The sequence below is a fragment of the Scyliorhinus canicula genome, chromosome 15, assembly GCF_902713615.1.
Source record: "Scyliorhinus canicula chromosome 15, sScyCan1.1, whole genome shotgun sequence".
NCBI classification, from domain to species: Eukaryota; Metazoa; Chordata; class Chondrichthyes; order Carcharhiniformes; family Scyliorhinidae; genus Scyliorhinus; species Scyliorhinus canicula.
In genome coordinates, this window is record NC_052160.1 from 1,509,860 (window position 1) to 1,531,736 (window position 21,877).

At 46.7% G+C, this 21,877-nt stretch overlaps 1 protein-coding gene across 4 annotated transcripts in view; it reads right to left on the reverse strand.

Moving 5' to 3' along the window:
- Window positions 1–21,877, reverse strand: part of LOC119978605 — an 84,863-nt gene that overhangs the window by 49,080 nt on the left and 13,906 nt on the right. For 3 of the 4 annotated variants that reach the window (XM_038820371.1, XM_038820372.1, XM_038820373.1), the window contains 4 exons: window positions 16,839–17,036; window positions 14,992–15,044; window positions 10,748–10,859; window positions 5,966–6,016 (listed from right to left, as the gene is read on the reverse strand). In XM_038820371.1, the coding sequence (XP_038676299.1) occupies window positions 5,966–6,016; window positions 10,748–10,859; window positions 14,992–15,044; window positions 16,839–17,036 (414 nt within the window). The remainder of the gene's footprint in view (window positions 1–5,965; window positions 6,017–10,747; window positions 10,860–14,991; window positions 15,045–16,838; window positions 17,037–21,877) is intronic. The other variant, XM_038820374.1, reaches the window with a different exon arrangement.

Sequence of the window (21,877 nt, forward strand, 5' to 3'; positions counted from 1 at the left end):
CCGAGCACAGAGATTCAGGTCGGTCCCGTGGATCGCACGTGGCGGGCGGCGAGGAAGATGGCGTCCAAGATGGCAGCCCCCATGAGTTGCACGTGGCCGGCCGCGTGGTGGAGGTTTGCCAAGATGGCGTCCCCCATGGATCGCACGTGGCTGGAGGGGGCGGAGTCGGGGCATAGGCCGCAGCGTTTCGGGCCCCGTGAGCCTACGGGTGAGGGGACCGATTACTGCGAGTCGCTGGGGAGTTGGAAGCTGGGGCCCTTTTAGCGAGGCACACTCTTGCGTAATGGCCTTTCCGCCCGCAGTTGCTGCAGGTTGCGTTGCGGGCCGGGCACTGCTGCCGCGGGTGCTGATTCTGGCCGCAGAAATGGCAGGCTGGAGCATAGTGGCTGGCTGGAGCAGCATAGTGGCTGGCTGGGGCAGCATGGTGGGTGGGCGGCCGCGTAGCACAGGCCTGGGGGAGTCGCTGGTCGGGGGTCCATGATTGGGTCGCGGGGTCCGCGGGGAACGAGTTAAGGCTACGGAAGGAGACCTCCACCGTGGTCGCAGCTTCCACAGTCGTTTCTAAGTCTTGGGCCCCCTTTTCCAGCAGTCGTTGGCGCACATAGTTAGACCTGAGGCCCGCTACAAAAACATCGCGTACCGCCAATTCCCTGTGTTCAGCCGCGGTAACCGCTTGATAATTACAGTCATTGGACAAATTATTGAGTTCCCTTAGAAATGCGGTGAGTGATTCTTTAGGCCGCTGGCGGCGAGTCGTGAACACATGGCGTGCGTAAACTTCGCTAATGAGCCTTACATATATCTTATCGAGTACTGCTAGCGCTGCAGTATATGAACCGGCCGAGTTTAGTTGCGTATAGATTCTGTGGCTCACCCTCGCGTGCAGTAGACTTAACTTCTGTTCCTCTGTCATTTCGGCTGTGCTCGCTTCTGCCAGGTAGGCCTTAAAGCACCGCAGCCAGTGGGAGAAGATTTCTTTAGCCTCTGCATCCTGCGGGCCGAGTTCCAGGCGTCCAGGCTTGAGGGCTGATTCCATGATCGATCTTGACTGTTCTTAAGTCGATTAAATTGATGGAACCATCAATTCACCCAACACGTGTTTCCGATATGAATCTAGGCTTTAATCGACTTACTACAGAGCCAGCCTGTTACCCGTTGATAAACTCTCAGTGAACTGCAGGCTGACTCTGGACAAGGGTAGAGTCCGTGCCTGCCGTGCCGGGCAGCACGGTAGCATGGTGGTTAGCATAAATGCTTCACAGCTCCAGGGTCCCAGGTTCGGTTCCCGGCTGGGTCACTGTCTGTGCGGAGTCTGCACGTCCTCCCCCTGTGTGCGTGGGTTTCCTCCGGGTGCTCCGGTTTCCTCCCACAGTCCAAAGATGTGCGGGTTAGGTGGATTGGCCATGCTAAATTGCCCGTAGTGTCCTAAAAAGTAAGGTTAAGGGGGGGGGGGGGGGGGGGGGGGGGGTTGTTGGGTTACGGGTATAGGGTGGATACGTGGGTTTGAGTAGGGTGATCATGGCTCGGCACAACATCGAGGGCCGAAGGGCCTGTTCTGTGCTGTACTGTTCTATGTTCTAAGGGTATTTATACAACAGCACTAGGGGGAGGAGTCATGGGCGGAGCCAAGGGTGGAGCCCTGTACAAGCTCCTGAGCATTCCCAGAGCTACTCCCCCTAGTGGTCGGATAATGCTACGGCGCTTACAAAGACATAGTGTGAATTATCATGTTACATTCACCACAGTAAGCTCAAACAGTGAACTCCTTCGCGAAGATATTTGAACATTGACGTCCCAGTGTCAATCACCAACTTTAGCGAATTACTATTTACTATAAGGATTATCTCAATTGGGGCTGTTTGATCAATTTCACCAGGTTTAACCTGTACATTTCAGGTTCTTCATCGGAATTCCTCTCCACTTGTTTACTGGAGTCATGGCTTTTTTTTTTGACTTGGCGTGCCCTGCCTGGGGTGGCAGCGTGCCTGGATATTGCCCTTCCTATTGCACCAAAAGCAAATAAACTCTCTGCAGTTGCAAGCTTCTTGGGGATGGTCTCCCCCACATCAGTAGCAATCATCTTGACTTCTGGGCTGACTAACCATTTTCTTCTTTGACCACAGTCTACAATCCTGTTCCTGGGGTCGTGGCTAAACTTCCTCTTGTGCCTGTCGACCTGGTTGCATGCTTTGAAGTCATACCACCCCACAGCTGGTTCACTTCGCTCTCTTGCACATTTCAAAGCTCTGACACCCACCTCTCAGCACTCTTGGTTGCCTGAGCTATGTTGATTGTCCTGTCTAGGGTAGTCTTCGTTTCAGCCAGGAGCTTCTTCTGCACACTTATGTTGTTAATACCGCGTACTAAACGGTCACGCAGCATGTCGGTGAGCACAGTGCCGAACTCACAATGCTGGGCTATTTGGCGGAGTCTGGCAACAAACACGGAGGCCCTGACAGCCAAGTTAAAGTTGTATCGCTGTAGTCTGATTGAGGGTCCGGGGTTGAAATGCTCCCTGACCAGCGTCACCAACTGGTTGAATGACTTTCTGCCGGGAGCCTCTGGGAATATGAAATTACTTATGAGGTTGTTGGTTTGGGGCACACAAACTGTTAATAGGATAATCTTCTGTTCATCCTTCTCCGTTATTTTGTTTGCTATAAAAAAGTAATGGAGCTGCTCAATATACTGTCTCCAATCTTCGGTCCCCTGGTCAAAAGAACAAAGAACAGTACAGCAGAGGAACAGGCTCTTCGGTCCTCCAAGCCTGTGCCAATCTGTGGACCTAAATGCCCAGATCTCTCTACTGTCAATACTCCTAAAGGTTCTGCCATTTACTGTATAATTCCCACCTGTATTAGACCTACCAAAATACACCATCTGACATTTCCCGATTAAACTCCATCTGCCATTTAAACGCCCAAGTCTCCAACCGATGCTGGATCTTCTGACAATCCTGTTCACTATCCGCAACTCCACCAATCTTTGTATCAGTCGCAAACTTACTAATCAGACCAGTTACATTTTCCTCCAAATCATTTACATGTACTACGATCAACAAAGGTCCCAGCACTGATCCCTGCAGAACACCACTAGTCACAGCCTTCCAATCAGAAAAGCGCCCTTCCACCGCTATCCTCAGTCTTCTATGACCAAGCCAGTTCTGTATCTATCTTGCCAGCTCACTTCTGATCCCGTATGACTTCACCTTTTGTGCCAGTCTGGCATGAGGGAGCTTGTCAAAAACTTTACTGAAATCCATGTACACAACATCCACCGCCCTCCCCGCATCAATCATCTACGTCACTTCCTCAAAAAACTTGATCAAGTTAGTGAGACACAACCTCCCTTGCACAAAAACATCCTGCCTCTCGCTAATACATCCACTTGTTTCCAAATGTGGTCAAATAGGGCAAGCTTCCCAATCATTGGGCACTTTTCACTCACTGTTTTGTGATGCCATCAACACTTTCCCATTTCTCTGTTCGTTTTGGAGGCTCTTCCCTTCCTCCTCGAATTCTGAACCACTGAGCACTTGCGATCGATCCAGTTGACACTCGTCGCCAATGTGGTGATTCGAGCTTATTGGTACCAAGTAAAGGTAAACTATAGACAGGCAGAGAGTCACTATCTGGGGCTCCACTCTCTGGATTCAGGGTCCACTCAGCCCATGATCCCGCTCTCAGGGCCTTGTGCATTTTCTCCATTGGGCAGGGTTCGCGAGCTCACACGCAACAGGCCCAGAGCTGGCCACATGAACCATGAGGCCTCGCTCCTTAAAGGAGCCCCGGTACCATGAGCTGTGAACCTACTTAAAATAAATGGGCTCACATTTAAAAGTTGTTAAATAATGTTAAAATACTGAAGAGAAGAATTTGAATGTGTTTTGCATTCATGTGATACCATAAATTAACTGTGATATACAGGTTATAGGTCTATCTCCCCTCAATTTAAAGCTATGTCCCCTTGTGCTAGCCATCACTATCCGAGGAAAAAGGCTCTCACTGTCCACCCTATCTAATCCTCTGATCATCTTGTATGCCTCAATTAAGTCACCTCGTAACCTTCTTCTCTCCAACGTAAACAGCCTCAAGTCCCTCAGCCTTTCCTCATAAGATCTTCCCTCCATACCAGGCAACATCCTGGTAAATCCCCTCTGCATCCTTTCCAATGTTTCCACATCCTTCCCATAATGCGGCGACCAGAACTGCACACAGTACTCCAAATGCGGCCGCACCAGAGTTTTGTACAGCTGCAACATGACCTCATGGCTCTGAAACTCAATCCCTCTACCAATAAAAGCTAACACACCATAGGCCTTCTTAACAACCCTATCAACCTGGGTGTCAACTTTCAGGGATCTATGTACATGGACACCGAGATCTCTCTGCTCATCCACACTACCAAGAATCTTACCATTAGCCCAGTACTCTGTACTCTTTCCAAAATGAATCATCTCACACTTTTCTGCATTAAACTCCATTTGCCACCTCTCAGCCCAGCTCTGCAGCTTATCTATGTCCCTCTGTAACCAGCAAAATCCTTCCGCACTGTCCACAACTCCACCGACTTTAGTGTCATCTGCAAATTTGCTCACCCATCCTTCTACGCCCTCCTCCAGGTCATTTATAAAAATGACAAACAGCAGTGGTCCCAAAACAAATCCTTGTGGTACACCACTAGTAACTGAACTCCAGGCTGAACATTTCCCATCAACTACCACCCTCAGTCTTCTTACAGCTAGCCAATTTCTGATCCAAACTGCTAAATCACCCTGAATCCCATGCCTCTGTATTTTCTGCAATAACCTACCGTGGGGAACCTTTACTGAAATCCATATACAGCACATCAACTGCTTTAGCCTCGTCCACCTGTTTGGTCACCTTCTCAAAGAACTCAATAAGGTTTGTGAGGCACGACCTACCCTTCACAAAACCGTGTTGACTATCCCAAATCAAATTATTCCTTTCTAGATGATTATAAATCCTATCTCTTATAAACCTTTCCAAGACTTTGCCCACAACAGAAGTAAGGCTCACTGGTCTATAGTTACCAGGGTTGTCTCTACTCCCCTTCTTGAACAAGGGGACAACATTTGCTATCCTCCAGTCTTCTGGCACTATTCCCGTAGACAATGACGACATAAAGATCAAAGCCAAAGGCTCAGCAATCTCCTCCCTAGATTCCCAGAGAATCCTAGGATAAATCCCATCCGGCCCAGGGGACTTATCTATTTTCACACTTTCCAGAATTGCTAACACCTCCTCCTGATGAACCTCAAGCTCTTCTAGTCTAGTAGCCTGTAACTCAGTATTCTCCTCGACAACATTGTCTTTTTCTTGCATGAATAGTGATGAAAAATATTCATTTAGCACCTCTCCTACCTCCTCAGGCTCCACGCACAACTTCCCACTACTGTCCTTGACTGGCCCTACTCTTACCCTAGTCATTCTTTTATTCCTGACATACCTATAGAAAGGGTTATCCTTAATCCTACCTGCCAAATACTTCTCATGTCCCCTCCTAGCTCTTCTTAGTTCTCTCTTTAGGTCCTTCCTAGCTAACTTGTAACTCTCGAGTGCCCTAACTGAACCTTCACATCTCATCTTTACATAAGCCTCCTTCTTCCTCTTGACAAGTGATTCAACTACTTTAGTAAACCACGTTTCCCTCGCTCGACCACTTCCTCCCTGCCTGACAATTATCATTGTCCTTTCATAATGCAATATTATTTCTATATTTCAAAATAATACAGGTTTAGAACTTTCCGCATTTAAATTCATGATAAAAGATATGTATGATGAATTTCATGCATTTATCTATTTATCTTTTTGTGATAAATCATTAAAAAGTCATAGTTACTTTTAAAAGCTTTTTCTAACTGTTCCAATACGTCCTCAAAATAATTTTGTAAATAAAGTTACAATATAAAGTTAGCAGAGAAACAAAGTTTCCAAATGCTCACCATTCCAGCCTTTGATCTGTGTTTCTTGTTTGCACTTTGGGGTGTTATTTCCTAATATTTAGGAGTGAAAAATGGTGATTAAATTGCAATTTCAAATACTTTCCTGATCTAAAACTTTAATTTGTGAAACCAATTGCGTAAGAAATCTGAAATTATAGTTGCTGAACCACCCTGAGAAAACATTAATTGATATTACAATCCTGGATCAGACCCCAACTGTGACCGGGACGCTGGCCAGAAACCCCAATACTTTATTTTAATTTTGTAAGACTGTGAGGAAAGGTTACCTCACTCCATGAGTGATTTCAGCGATATGGTACTTTAAAACAAACTTTATTACTAACACAGAATTAAAATATCTTTAATATCACAGAATAAAATAGTTTACAATTAGCCCTTAAACAATGCTGATCAATACAGTGAAACAATAACCCTTAACTGCTATCTTTATTTCCACTCAAACAACAAAATCATCTCAGCTCTCAATCCACTTTGAAATACAGTCAGCAGATCCAGTTATACTTGCTGAACTGCTGTGAGATCGTCACCACCCTCTGGGTAAAAATGTTTTTCCTCAAATCCCCCCTAAACCTCCCACCCCTCACCTTGAACTTGTGTCCTCTCGTCACTGACCCTTCAACAAAGGGAAACAGCTGCTCCCTATCCACCCTGTCCATGCCCCTGATACTCTTGTCCACCTCGATCAGATCACCCCTTCGTCTTCTCTGCTCCAGAGAAAACAACCCAAGCCTATCCAACCGCTCTTCATAACTTAAATGTTCCATCCCAGGCAACATCCTGATGCATCGCCTCTGCATCCTCCCCAGTGCAATCACATCCTTCCTATAACGTGGCGATCAGAATTGCACACAGTACTCCAGCTATGGCCTCTCAATGTGTCCAGTTTAAGTACACAGTAAGAAGTCTTACAACACCAGGTTAAAGTCCAACAGGTTTGTTTCAAACACCAGCTTTTGGAGCACGGCTCCTTCTTCAGGTACAGACAGAGAACGTGGTCTTTTCTACTTGTTGTCCATGCTCACACTCACAAGTAAATAGTTATGTGGAGATGTTAAATTGGACTTGAAATCCACTGAGGCATACCGAGGCAAGATTTGTGATTTTGGATGTTGTCAACCTTGGTTCAGCGCTAGCATCACCTCTAAGTCAGGAGATTTGTCGTTTTCAGGCACACTCAAGAGACTTGAGCACTGAGAAGGAGTGCTGCACTCTTAGATAAACGGAGTCCTTCTGAAGCAGATGTGAAAGATCACATGGCACTTCCAGAAAAAAAGAGGAGTTTCCAGGTGTCCTGGTCACTATTTAACCCTAAACCAAGATCACCAAAAAAATTATTTGCCCATTTGTTTCTTTGCATTTTACGGCATCTTGCTAATGGTAAAATGGATATTGTGCTTTAAGACATTACTTCAGTTCAACTAAATATTTATTTGGCTGCCACTTGCTTTATATAGTCTTGAGGCTGTAAAATGGCAATATACTACAGAGGAGTCTTTCTGTTGTCCGTCAAATGGAAGATCATTGCAAGCATCCTCTTCTACTACCACCTCCACCTTGCCCAGGAACCTTGCTTCAGAGTCACAGTGTGGTTTCCCCACATTGTGAGGCACCACAGAATTCCCGGGGGGCGGCACGACTCCCACCCCGCCGCCGGCTGCCGTATTCTCCGGTGCCATTTTTCGGGCGGGGGTGGGGTTCGCGCCACGTCAGTCGGGGGGCGTTGGCAGCGGCCACCCCGGCAATTTTCCAGACCCCGATGGGCCGAGTGGCCGTCCGTTTTTGGCCAGTCCCACTGGCGTGGGTTAAGCATGGTCCCACTAGCGGGACCTGGCAGGTAAGTTAGTGGGGGCGGTCCTCGGGGGCGCGCGGGAGGATCCAACCCGGGGGGGGGGGGGGGCACATTGATCTGGCCCGCTATCGGGGCCCACCGATCTGCGGGCGGGCCTGTGCCGTGGGGGCACTCCTTCCTTCAACGCTGGCCCCTGTAGGACTCCGCCATGTCCGTTGCGGAGAAGAGAACCCACCGCGCATGCGCCAAAACCTGCCAGCAGTTCCACGCATGCACAGGATCATGCCGGCCCTTTGGCGCATGCGCGGACTTGGCCGTCCCTTCACCTCCCGCTGGCGCGGTGCCAACCCCTCGCCGTCCAGCTAGACCCCAGAAGTGCGGAGAATTCCGCACTTTCGGGGGGCTGTTGACGCCGGAGTGGTTGCCGCCGGTTTTCCCGCCGCCGTGGGGACTTAGTCCCCGGAAAGGATAATCCGCCCATGGGACGGGATTTTCCAGTCCTGTCAAAGTCAATGGAGATTTAAATGGCCGCATCCGCTGTCACGGGGTGATGAAGCTTGAGTGTGCGCTTACTCAGAAACTGAGTCATTGTCGACTCCTTCTCCAAAGTATTTGAGAAAATGGCCTTTCGCTTAACACCCGGAAACCTCTTCTAACCAGTTCCCACTGCACCACACCACCCCATGTCGATTGACGCCAATGGCAGGATCCTGGAAAATCTGGGTCTTTTTCTGTCTTTTGGGAGTCTCCTCTTGATGAAGAATCCTGACAAAAATCATCATCGCACCCAAACTGCCAGGACAGCCCGGGCCAACTGAGGAAAACAGTAATTGAGGATCAACATCACAAACCCGAGACTTTTGAGGTCTAGAATGTGTTCTGCTAACAATTTTCTTTGTATTGGGACATTATTAATCCCACACAATAGCCAGTTATGTCGCAACTTGGTCAGGGACGGGCCAAACTCGCAGAATTCGGCCAGATTCCTTAATCTAGCCAGGAATTCCATCATGGGTTTCACAGGGTGCTCCCAGCCGTGTTGAATTGCTTGGTAACACTGGAGGATTACAGACAGCTTTGGGTGGTAACGGTTCTTTACTAGATCGACAGGGCAGCAGGGTAGCATGGTGGTTAGCATAAATGCTTCACAGCTCCAGGGTCCCAGGTTCGATTCCCGGCTGGGTCACTGTCTGTGTGGAGTCTGCACGTCCTCCCTCTGTGTGCGTGGGTTTCCTCCGGGTGCTCCGGTTTCCTCCCACAGTCCAAAGATGTGCGGGTTAGGTGGATTGGCCATGCTAAATTGCCCGTAGTGTCCTAATAAAAGTAAGGTTAAGGGGGGGGGGTTGTTGGGTTACGGGTATAGGGTGGATACGTGGGTTGAGTAGGGTGAATATGGCTCGGCACAACATTGAGGGCCGAAGGGCCTGTTCTGTGCTGTACTGTTCTATGTTCTATGACAGGCCTGTTGAAAATTTTAGTGTCGGGGCTGCAGGATAAGTTAAACTCTCAATAATGCTGAACATTGGGGCCCCGTATCCTGTCAAAAGGATTACTTTATCTCTGTCATCCTCTTCTATGCCATTGGCGCGGAAGAAGTAGCGCGTGTGTTCGGCATACTGAGGCCAGTCCTCCACGTCCGCATAATGCTTGAGCCTTCTAAACAAGGGAGTTTCTGACTTCTTTTTGCTTTGTTTCTTACCGGAGTTGTCATCGTGGAGTTTTGAAAAGGCTGCTCAGAATCCAGTGCTTAATCCTCGTCGCCAAGGTAATAATTACAGGATGTGCGGAGTGAATGGCCGAATTGGTTTATTTTAATCTGAATAGTAAGCCTCTACCACGGCTCACAAAACAACCATCCCAGTCCAGGACTATCACGAACTGCCAGGTCAGGTCTAGGAGCTACATTTAAAGTTTCTGTTAACATAGATTTTACTGTGCAGAAGGAGGCCATTCAGCCCATCGAGTATTCACCAGCCCTTGGAAAGCGCATCCTACGTGAGCTCACACCTCCACCCTATCCAACCTAACCTTTTTGGACCCTCAGGGCAACTTAACATGGCCAATCCACCTAACCTGCATATCTTTGGACTGTGGGAGGAAACCGGAGCACCCGGAGGAAACACACGCAGACACGGGGAGAACGTGCAGACCCCGCATACACGGTGACCCAAGCCGGGAATCGAACCTGGGATCTTGGAGCTGTGAAGCAACTGTGCTAACCACTGTGCTACCACACCGCCCCAGCTGGGCAGACCTCCGCCCACTCACCATGGGAACTTGTATTCTATGAAGCCCACGGGGAGATCAATCAGCGATTCCCCATGGTCCTCATAAGGTTATCACAGTTGGTCAGACCTGTTACAAATATGTATTGAACAGCCCTGCACCCATGATGGCTGAAATACCCCCGCTGCTTCTGCAGGCCATTCAGTGGAGGAATTACCGCTGCACAATAACAGCCTCACAGCAGTGGCATTTCAGAAGTGAAACATTTGGCCTTCTTTTCAGAGGGTCCCATCTACACAAGACTATTTCTGACTGATCTTGGGCTGTTCCCCTGAGATAATCTTCCTGAAACAACCTATCATCCCTCAGGTAATGTGCCTTGTTTCATTTTGCAAGCTTGTTGGGAGAAAAATGCTATTATCTTTTTGACAATATATATATATATATTTCTTACTAAGGCTTTGAAATCAGTTGAATAGCTGCGATCCATTTGCACACTTACGTAATTTGTTCAAATGATGTATTCTGAACACCGAACGTAGGGAAAATGTAAATCATTTGTATGATAACAGCTTTAATTTTGCAGCAGAAAACATTAATATAACTAGATCGTAGTCTTTGGAAAATATCCAGCTAATTTGTTAAATGGACAAACCGCTTGTATTTTTTTGGAAAGAGCGTTGACAGTGAAAGTCATCTGAAAAATGTCAGTGTGGAAATAAAAACACAAATCAAAGAGTACTTACAGTGGCAACTATTACTTTGGATGCAGAGGAAATTAATCGAAGTACTTCACTCCTTGAAACATGCGGGGGTGGAACTTGACGTAAAACGCTGGGGCAATGGTGAATTTGGTTCCTGAAGGTACCAAAATAATAAAGTTGAATTCTTGTGGTATTATTTACACAAATAAAATCTTCTCATTCAAAAAAGCCAATGAAATGAATGAAAATAGAATTCTACAACATGGACAAATGCTAAAAAATTATATGATTTGATCCTCTTAATATTGACTCTTCCAAAGATATTTTACTACTTAAGTCGCCACAGCTTTGTAAAGTACATAACATTTAGATAATTATGTACAGCTCAATGACAACGTTTGTGAACTAATTTAATTAATTTTCTCTGTCATCTGTGGTTCATACTTTTGCCTCAAAGTTAGAAGGTTATGCATTCTGGTCTCACTCCAGGGTTTGAGCACAGAATCTGGGCTGACACTCCAGTGCAGTACTGAGGGAATGCTGCACTGTCAGGCTTCAGCAACGGAATTCTCTGTTAGCGGGATCCTCCACTCTGCTGGCAGCGCACCCACGCCTGTGAGTTTCCCCCTCATGTATTTACATTAAATTTTATACCAAGGCCCTGTCTGCCTTCTCTGGCGAAAGGCAGCACGGTAGCATTGTGGATAGCACAATTGCTTCATAGCTCCAGATCCCAGGTTCGATTCCGGCTTGGGTCACTGTCTGTGTGGAGTCTGCACATCCTCCCCGTGTGTGTGTGGCTTTCCTCCGGTGCTCCGGTTTCCTCCCACAGTCCAAAGATGTGCAGGTTAGGTGGATTGGCTATGCTAAATTGCTGTTAATGTCCAAAATTGCCCTTAGTGTTGGGTGGGGTTACTGGGTTATGGGGATAGGGTGGCAGTGTTAACCTTGGGTAGGGTGCTCTTTCCAAGAGCCGGTGCAGACTCGATGGGCCAAATGGCCTCCTTCTGCACTGTAAATTCTATGTCTATGTCTCTTGTAGAAAAACAAGGGAGTTATGTGAGGTGGTCTGGACAATACTTATTCCTCATTTACCAATAGGAAAACTTGTGAGAATTTGCTGTGTTTGTTTTTATTGATTTAAGGGATGTGGGCTTCACTGGCTAGGCCTGTATTTATTGCCCTTGAGAAGGTGGTGGTGAGCTGCCTTCTTGAACTGCTGCAGTCCATGTGGTGCCCGTACACCCGCAGTGCTGGAAGGGAGGATTCTAGGATTTTGACCCAAGGAACGGCTGATATATTTTCAAATCAGGATGGTGTGTGATTTGGAGGAGAGCTTCAGGTCATGGTGTTCCCAGGTATCTGCTGCCCTTGTCCTTCTGGATAGTACTGACCGTGGGTTTGGAAGGCTCTCCCTAAGGAGCTTTTGGTAGGTTCCAGCAGGGCATCTTGGAGATGGTACACACGGCTGCCACTGTACGTTGGTGGTGGAGGCGGTGAATGTGTGTGGATGGGTTTCTGATCAAGTGGGCTCTGTCCTGGATGGTGTTAAGTCTCTTGTTGGAGCTGCACTCATCCAGGCAAGTGGAGAGCAATCCATCACATTCCTGACTTGCACGTTGTGGTTTGTGGGTAGGCTTTGGGGAGTCAGGGGTCGGAATTCTCCTTTTGGATGATGATGTTAGGTGCTCTCACGTCCTCTTTTTCTCCTCAGAAAGCATTTAACTGCCTTTGGTGTGGTCCAAGAGATGCCAATCATAGCCAGATGTTTATAAACATTGCGGTTAGTTTCACAGTAAGCTACTTGCAATCCACTCAACATGGTGTTCTGCAGGGATCAGTGCTGGGACCTTTGCTGTTCGTAGTAGATATAAATGATTTGGAGGAAAATGTAACTGGTCTGATTAGTAAGTCTGCAGACGACATAAAGGTTGGTGGAATTGTGGATAGCGATGAGGACTGTCAGAGGATACAGCAGGATTTAGATCGTTTGGAGATTTGGGCAGAGAGATGGCAGATGGAGTTTAATCTGGACAAATGTGAGGTAATGCATTTAGGAAGGTCTAATGCAGGTAGGGAATATACAGTGAATGGTAGAACCCTCAAGAGTATTGACAGTCAGAGAGATCTAGGTGTCCACAGGTCATTGAAAGGGGCAACACAGGTGGAGAAGGTAGTCAAGAAGGCATACGGCATGCTTGCCTTCATTGGCCGAGGCATTGAGTATAAGAATTGGCAAGTCATGTTGCAGCTGTATTGAACCTTAGTTAGGCCACACTTGGAGTATAGTGTTCAATTCTGGTTGCCACACTACCAGAAGGATGTGAAGGCTTTAGAGAAGGTGCAGAAGAGATTGACCAGGATGTTGCCTGGTATGGAGGACATTAGCTCTGAGGAGCGGTTGAATAAACTCGGTTTATTCTCACTGGAACGAAGGAGGTTGAGGGGTGACCTGATAGAGGTCTACAAAAGTATGAGGGGCATCGACAGAGTGGATACTCAGAGGCTTTTCCCCAGGGTAGAGGGGTCAATTACTAGGTGGCATAGGTTTAAGGTGCGAGGGGCAATGTATAGAGATGTACGAGGCAAGTTTTATACACAGAGGGTAGTGGGTGCCTGGAACTCACTGCCGGAAGAGGTGGTATAAGCTGGAACGATAGTGACATTTAAGGGGCATCTGGACAAATACATGAATAGGATGGGAATAGAGGGATACGGACCCAGGAAGTGTAGAAGATTTTAATTTAGACAGGCAGCATGGTCGGCACGGGCTTGCAGGGCCAAAGGGCCTGTTCCTGTGCTGTACTTTTCTTTGAAGGGAAATAATAGTAAACAATCTGGATGGCTGGGTGTGTGCAAACTGTCAATCACAGCTTAGTAAAATCAATTTCACATTGAATTGCAGATCAAAGATCTGAGAGGGTTGAAACTCAGCTGATGTGTTTTTTCCTTTTGAAGAATTTAGGCTCTCGCTGCCGAAGTCAGCAGATGTATTGCACAGGTGAGTTTAAAGCAGTGATTTTTTTTTCACTGTCTGTGGCTGGACTGCTCCCTAGCTTCGAGGCACGGGTCGCAGTAATGGGAGACTTCCAGAGGGGCGGGGGGGGGGGCATCCTCTGGACACGGGGTCTCTCTTATGATGGGGTTATCTGTAAAGGGGGGGGGCAGTTTGGGTGCTGGTCTCTCTTACGGAGGGGTCTCTGGTGGGGGGATGGGATGGACCTTGGGGGCAACTCCCTAAGTTAGCCCCCCCCCACCGCGCCGGGGTCACGCTGGGAAATACCTGCACCAATTCCCAGCCATGAGATCCCAGCCCAAAGGACTGGAAATTTACACAGGTTGTAAATTGGAGAATCTGGTGCTTAGCCTGTTCACAGGATGCAAATGCGTGAACCTCGATGCTACCACCAGCAATGGACCGGAGCATCAAAATCGGAAAGTTGCTGTTTTGACTGACGCTGGATTCTCCGTTGCACTGGGACCTCCGCTACTGATGGCGGACGGCGGAGAATCCAGCCCAGGAGGTGAGGTACTCACTACAGGATTCCTAGCCTTTGACCTGCCCTGGTAGCTACAATATTAATATGACTAGTCTGGTTATGTTTCTGATCAATGGTAACCCCCATTGTGGGGGATTCAGCGATGGTAATACCATTAAATGTCATGGGGCGATGGTCAGATTCTCCCTTGTAGGAGATGGTCATTGCTTGGCCGTTGTGTGGCGTGAATGTTACTTGCCATTGGTCAGCCCAAGCCTGCATTTTGTCCAGTTCTTGCTGTATTTAGACATGGACTACTTCAGTCTCTGAGGAGGCGTGAATGGTGCTGAACATTGTGCAATCATTAGCAAACATCCTCACTTCTGACCTTATGATGGAAGGAACGTCATTGATGAAGCAGCTGAAGGTGTTGGGCCTGGGCCACTACCCTGAGGTATTCCTGCAGGTTGACTGCCACAATTCCTATATATCATTGGTGACTGCACTGCAAAAGTCTTTCATTTGTTGCAAAGCGTTTTGGGACACTATGAAGTGCACTACAGAAATGCAAGTCTTTCTGTGTTTTTGACACTGCCATGCAACTGCATGGTTTTAAGACAATGATTAATCGGTTTTATTTTAACTGGGTTAATAAATGGATTAGAACAGCTGACTGGAGATTTAATGCATTCTGTATTAAAAAGGCACGATGCAAAAATAATACACAAGAGGGAATGTGACCCTTAGCTGACTACTTTGATATATACTAGAAGTTCTAACTGAATTGAGATAAGGTAGTGACATTACCCTTTTCCAGTCTTCAACTTTTCTAGATTAAATGTATCTCCAGAGTCGAAATTCTGAAATAAATGTTAAAAATACTTTTTGAGCATATCATTTAAGACATAATCTAGGTTGATGCTCTAATGGATCTGACACTGTCAAAAATAAATTGGGGTTGCGCCTTCACTGTGGTGGACGCGGCTTGATGGGGTCTGGAGAGGGGGGCCCCCAGGGGCACATAGCAGGGCACTTGGGGGGTATGGGGAAAAGTCCATGTTTGTGGCGGGTGACATTGCCCATGGGTGGGGTGTGTGTGAGACCCACAAGCTCACTTAGGAGGTCAGGGCACCCTTTCAAAATGGCGGCCCGATCTCTGAGGTCAGCTCCCAGTGCAAAAAAAAATTCTATGTGTGGGTTAAACCGGTGAGAAACTCCCCGGGGCCCAAAACGTTGACTAACATGTCATTGGATAGCGGTGGGGAACTCGCTGGCAGGAAACTCCCAACAAAACCCACCACAAATTAAGTTAGAAATTTTTGGGGAGAATCGTGCCCTCTGTACAGAACCAATGAACCAAGAGTGATGTTAGGATGGGTTAAAAAAGCTTTACAAAAATTTATCCATTTATAAAAATTGTTTTCACTATTGCCCAAAAGAATTGCCACACATACCTGTCAGATGCTCAGACCCTCTAAAGTATCAATATAAGGAATGGCAAACACATGAAATCTCTTTAGCCAGTATAAATAAACGTTGTGAAGCTCACAGCAGAGATCAAAGATCTAGAGCTGTCATAAAGCAATGTTTCCCTGCAGTACATCAGGTTCAACACTCTGATGCGTGTCTAGATTCTCTCAACCAAGAATGTATAATGGGTTGTGATGAATGTAGGAATTTCAGAGATATTTCATTGTGTGTGTTTGGTGCAGTAAGGGTGAAAAGCCTGGGTTAGTGTGTGCGACTGCTGCAGTCATAGCTTCAAACATCCTGGTTTGAAAAGCAGCTATTTGGCGACAAAGGTGCAATTTAAGCATGGAAAAGCATCATTTTTATAAAATAATCTTTATTGTCACAAGTAGGCTTACATTAAAACTGCAATGAAGGTACTGTGAAAATCCCCTAGTCGCCACATTCCGGCGCCTGTTTGGGTACACAGAGGGAGAATTCAGAAAGTCCAATTCACCTAACAGCACATCTTTCGGGACTTGTGGGAGGAAAGCGGAGCACCAGGAGGAAACCCACGCAGACACGGGGAGAACATGCAGACACGGGGAGAACGTGCGGACTCCGCACAGACAGTGACCCAAGCCGAGAATCAAACCTGGGATCCTGGCGCTAACAACTGTGCTTCTGTGGTGCCATAAGATTAAGTTTTGTTGATATAAAGAGTGGTCCCTGGGGAGTAGATAATTAGAGACATTGGGCACAATTCCGTCACCCCCCCCCCCCCCCCCCAAGTACTCGCACACACGTGCAGGGTACCCCGATCCCCGGTACAGGAGAAATGCCAGGGTGCAAGTGCTAGGTGCCAGACTGGCAGTGCCAAGTTGCCCATGTGGCACCACAGTGCCAGGGTGCCACCTTGCCCAGAGGGAAACCACTAAGGCGAATGGGTTAGATCCCACGCATCAGGTAGAGCTGGCGAGTGCATATTAATAGTGCGATCAGCTGTCTCGCTCTAATATGCAAATTTGCCAGATAGTGATCCTACCCACAATGGGCGGGATTCAGATCATGACATCTCGCCAAGATCTCATGAAGAGTGGCGAGCGGGTAGATCTCGGAAGAGGGATCACCGGCAATTACCGGCCGCGCCGTCTTTTTGCCCCAAACTTTGGTATTTGTGTACTGGTTTAATGTAATAAACTTACAGAAAAAGAAAATGTCGACATTTTTTTCTTGATGATTCTTTCTACTGCCATTTCCCTGTTGTAGTTTAATTGCAGTTTTTTTTCTTGTTCTTCAACTGTTTTTCCAAAGGTCATCTGTAGCATCGTCTTAATGTTTGGATCATTGAAATAATGTTTGAGACTTCGATCATGGAGCCTTCCAACACACAGGATGGGAAGCTGTAGGAATTGGTTCAATTTTAATACAACAAATATACAAGAAGGTAATGACTTTGCAGCAAACCAAACAAAGTGAACCATGTTGATCTATTCATCTATTGTACTCTGCAACTCAACTCTTACACAAGATATTCCTGAGCTACACAGTAGGGAAGAATAACTGGAGTGATGTTGCGTTGCCTTCTTGACTGTTTTTATCCTCAGAGTTAGTTCTCATCGGGCATTGCAGTGCATCTCACACACCAATCAGATGCAATTATCTCCCGCTGACTGTATTGATAAATTACCAGAACGTTTGTGTAACTAATCAGAAATATGGGCAGGAATTTGTTACGCTGAATGTGGTGCCTGATTTACTTTCCTTGCTCTGTTTTCAAATGACATAGAAACAGAAAAAGTGTGAGGCTATTCAATTTGGCAATTAGAACAACAAATTATTTGCTTTAAAAGGCATGGAACGTTGAAATGTTGATGTTGAGAGAGACTAGAGTGTACTCCTTTAACAAACAGAGAAAGTTATGTCGGTATAGCAACTAAGATGACTGGCATGTTGGCTTTATTGCAAGGGCATTCAAATACAAAGGAAGTCTTGCTGCAATTTCAAGGGCTTTTGTGAGACCACACCTGGAATACTGTGTGCAGTTCTGGTCTCCGTATCCAAGGACGGATATATGCTTGCCATGGAGGCTATACAGCTAGGATTCACTAGATTAGTTCCTGGGATGAGAGGATAGTGATGAGAGGTTGAATAAACTTATTCTATACAAGAGATGAGACCCTAAGAGCTTGTTTTCCCTGGCTGGGTGATCTTGAACAGGAGATAAGGGTCGCACATGTAGGACTGAGCTAAGGAGAAATTACTTTGGGGCCTCACAGTAGCATGGTGGTTAGCATCGATGCTTCACAGCTCCAGGGTCCCAGGTTCGATTCCCGGCTGGGTCACTGTCTGTGTGGAGTCTGCACGTCCTCCCCGTGTGTGCGTGGGTTTCCTCCGGGTGCTCCGGTTTCCTCCCACAGTCCAAAGATATGTGGGTTAGGTGGATTGGCCATGATAAATTGCCCGTAGTGTAAGGTTAATGGGGGGATTGTTGGGTTACGGGTATACGGGTTACGTGGGTTTAAGTAGTTCGGCACAACATCGAGGGCCGAAGGGCCTGTTCTGTGCTGTACTGTTCTATTCTATACTTCACTCCGAGGATTGTGAATCTTTGGAATTCCCTGCTGCAGAGAGTTGAAGGTGCTCCATCGTAAGTACGTTCAAAACTGGGATAGGTAGATGCTTGCTCTTTCAGGGAATCAATCCACATAGAGAGAGGGTGGGTAATTGGAGATGATGCAGAAGATCAGCCATGATTGAATGGCAGATTAGGCCTGAGTATGGTCTACATCTGCTACTTTTTCTTACGAGTACTCACTAGTTTCCCATTTTGACTACTTGAATTAGACTCCAGTACCATAATTTAGACTGCATGCTATTTCTCAGAGGTTTTTCTACTTAGTCGTAAACACCCATATGCAGAGTTGAATGTTGTGGGTAGAAGTGAATCTAAATATTTCTCAAAGAAGGTTTGCTGTTGTATTTTTAAGCAGTTTTCCATTGTGATTATCCATCTTTGTTCCTTATTTCACCTACTTACTCAGGAGGCTTTGCGCTGACGTTTTGACAGTCCCATATATTTGAGCATTCACAAAATATGGAGGAGACCAAAACTAGGAACCAAAAATAGAAGATAGTTACTACTAAATCCTGCGGTGAATTCAGAAGATTTTTCTTTTACCCAAAGAGTAGTTAGAATGTGTACAAGGACTGGTCGTGGTGAATAAGCCTAGTTGCATTTCAGGGCAATCAGATAAGTTCATGAGAGATGAAGAGGGGTTGGAGAAGACCTGCTTAAAGCATAAATGCAGCATGTACCAGATGTTTCTGTGCCATAGCGTCTTTGTAATACCGTGGAATCTCCTTTCATTTCTGTTTTTGGACATAAAAGAAGTAATTCAACCCATTGGAGTCAGTTTAACATACTCAATGGGCGGGAAATCCACAGGATCAGAAGGAAGGCTGATTTTACATAAGAACAAAGAAAAATTACAGTACGGGAACAGGCCCTTCGGCCCTCCAAGCCTGCGCCGATCCAGATCCTCTATCTAAAACTGTCGCCTATTTTCTAAGGATCTGTATCACTCTGCTCCCTGCCGATTCATGTATCTGTCTAGATACATCTTAAACAATGCTATCGTGCCCGCCTCTACCACCTTTGCCCACAATGCATTCCAGGCACCCACCACCCTCTGCGTAAAGAACTTTCCACGCATATCTCCCTTAAACTTTTCCTCTCTCACCTTGAACTCGTGACTCCTAGTAATTGAGTCCCCCACTCTGGGAAACAGCTTCTTGCTGTCCACCCTGCCTATACCTCTCATGATTTTGTACACCTCAATGAGGTCCCCCCTCAATCTCCGTCTTTCTAATGAAAATAATCCTAATCTACTCAACCTCTCTTCATAGCTAGCGCCCTCCATACCAGGCAACATCCTGGTGAACCTCCTCTGCACCCTCTCCAAAGCATCCACATCCTTTTCGTAATGTGGCGACCAGAACTGTACGCAGTATTCCAAATGTGGCCGAACCAAAGTCTTATACAACTGTAACATGACCTGCCAACTCTTGTACTCAATACCCCTTCCGATGAAGGAAAGCATGCCGTATGCCTTCTTGACCACTCCATCGACCTGTGCAGCCACCTTTAGGATACAATGGACTTGAACACCCAGATCTCTCTGTACATCAATTTTCCCAAGGCTTTTTCATTTACCGTATAGTTTGCTCTTGAATTGGATCTTCCAAAATGCATCACCTCGCATTTGTCCGGATTGAACTCCATCTGCCATTTCTCCGCCCAACTCTCCAATCTATCTATATTCTGTTGTATTCTCTGACAGCCCCCTTTACTGTCTGCTACCCCACCAATCTTTATGCCATCTGCAAACTTACTAATCAGACCACCTATACCTTCCTCCAGATCATTTATGTATATCACAAACAACAGTGGTCCCAGCACGGATCCCTGTGGAACACCACTGGTCACAGTTCTCCATTTTGAGAAACTCCCTCCCACTACTACTCTCTGTTTCCTGTTGCCCAGCCAGTTCTTTATCCATCTAGCTAGTACACCCTGGACCCCATGAGACTTCACTTTCTCCATCAGCCTACCATGGGAAACCTTATCAAACGCCTTACTGAATCCATGTATATGACATCTACAGCCCTTCCCTCATCAATTAACTTTGTCACTTCCTCAAAGAATTCTATTAAGTTGGTAAGACATGACCTTCCCTGCACAAAACCATGTTGCCTGTCTCACTGATAAGCCCATCTTCTTCCAAATGGGAATAGATCCTATCCCTCAGTATCTTCTCCGGCAGCTTCCCTACCACTGACATCAGGCTCACTGGTCTATAATTACCTGGAATATCCCTGCTACCCTTCTTAAACAAGGGGACAACATTAGCAATTCTCCAGTCCTCCGGTACCTCACCTGTGTTCAAGGATGCTGCAAAGATATCTGTTAAGGCCCCAGCTATTTCCTCTCTCAGTTCCCTCAGTAACCTGGGATAGATCAGATCCAGACCTGGGGGCTTGTCCACCTTAATGCCTTTTAGAATACCCAACACATCCTCCCTCTTTATGCCGACTTGACCTAGAGTAATCAAACATCTATCCCTAACCTCAACATCCGTCATGTCCCTCTCCTCGATGAATACCGATGCAAAGTACTCATTAAGAATCTCACCCATTTTCTCTGACTCCACGCATAACTTTCCTCCTTTGTCCTTGAGTGGGCCAACCCTTTCTCTAGTCACCCTCTTGCTCCTTATATATGAATAAAAGGCTTTGGGATTTTCCTTAACCCTGTTTGCTCAAGAAATATCATGACCCCTTTTAGCCCTCTTGATTCCTCGTTTCAGATTGGTCCTACATTCCCGATATTCTTCCAAAGCTTCGTCTGTCTTCAGTCACCTAGACCTTATGTATGCTTCCTTTTTCCTCTTAGCTGGTCTCACAATTTCACCCGTCATCCATGGTTCCCTAATCTTGCCATTTTTTCCCCTCATTTTCACAGGGACATGTCTGTCCTGCACTCTAATCAACCTCTCTTTAAAAGCCTCAGCACGGTAGCCTTATGGATAGCACAATTGCTTCACAGCTCCAGGATCCCAGGTTCGATTCCGGCTTGGGTCACTGTCTGTGTGGAGTCTGCACATCCTCCCCGTGTGTGCTTGGGTTTCCTCCCACAGTTCAAAGATGTGCAGGTTAGGTGGATTGGCCATGATAATTTGCCCTTAGTGTCCAAAATTGCCCTTAGTATTGGGTGGGGTTACTGGGTTATGGGGATAAGGTGGAGGGGTTGACCTTGGGTAGGGTGCTCTTTCCAAGAGCCGGTGCAGACTCGATGGGCCGAATGGCCTCCTTCTGCACTGTAAATTCTATGATATCAAATGTGGATTTACCTTCAAACAGCTGCTCCCAATCCACATTCCCCAGCTCCTGCTGAATTTTAGTATAGTTGGCCTTCCCCCAATTTAGCACTCTTCCTTTAGGACCACTCTCGTCTTTGTCCATGAGTATTCTAAAACTTACGGAATTGTGATCACTATTCCCAAAGCAATCCCCAACTGAAACTTCAACCACATGGCCGGGCGCATTCCCCAACACCAGGTCCAGTATGGCCCCTTCCCGAGTTGGACTGTTTATATACTGCTCTAGAAAATCCTCCTGGATGCTCCTTACAAATTCTGCTCCATCTAGGCCTCTGACACTAGGTGTATCCCAGTCAATGTTG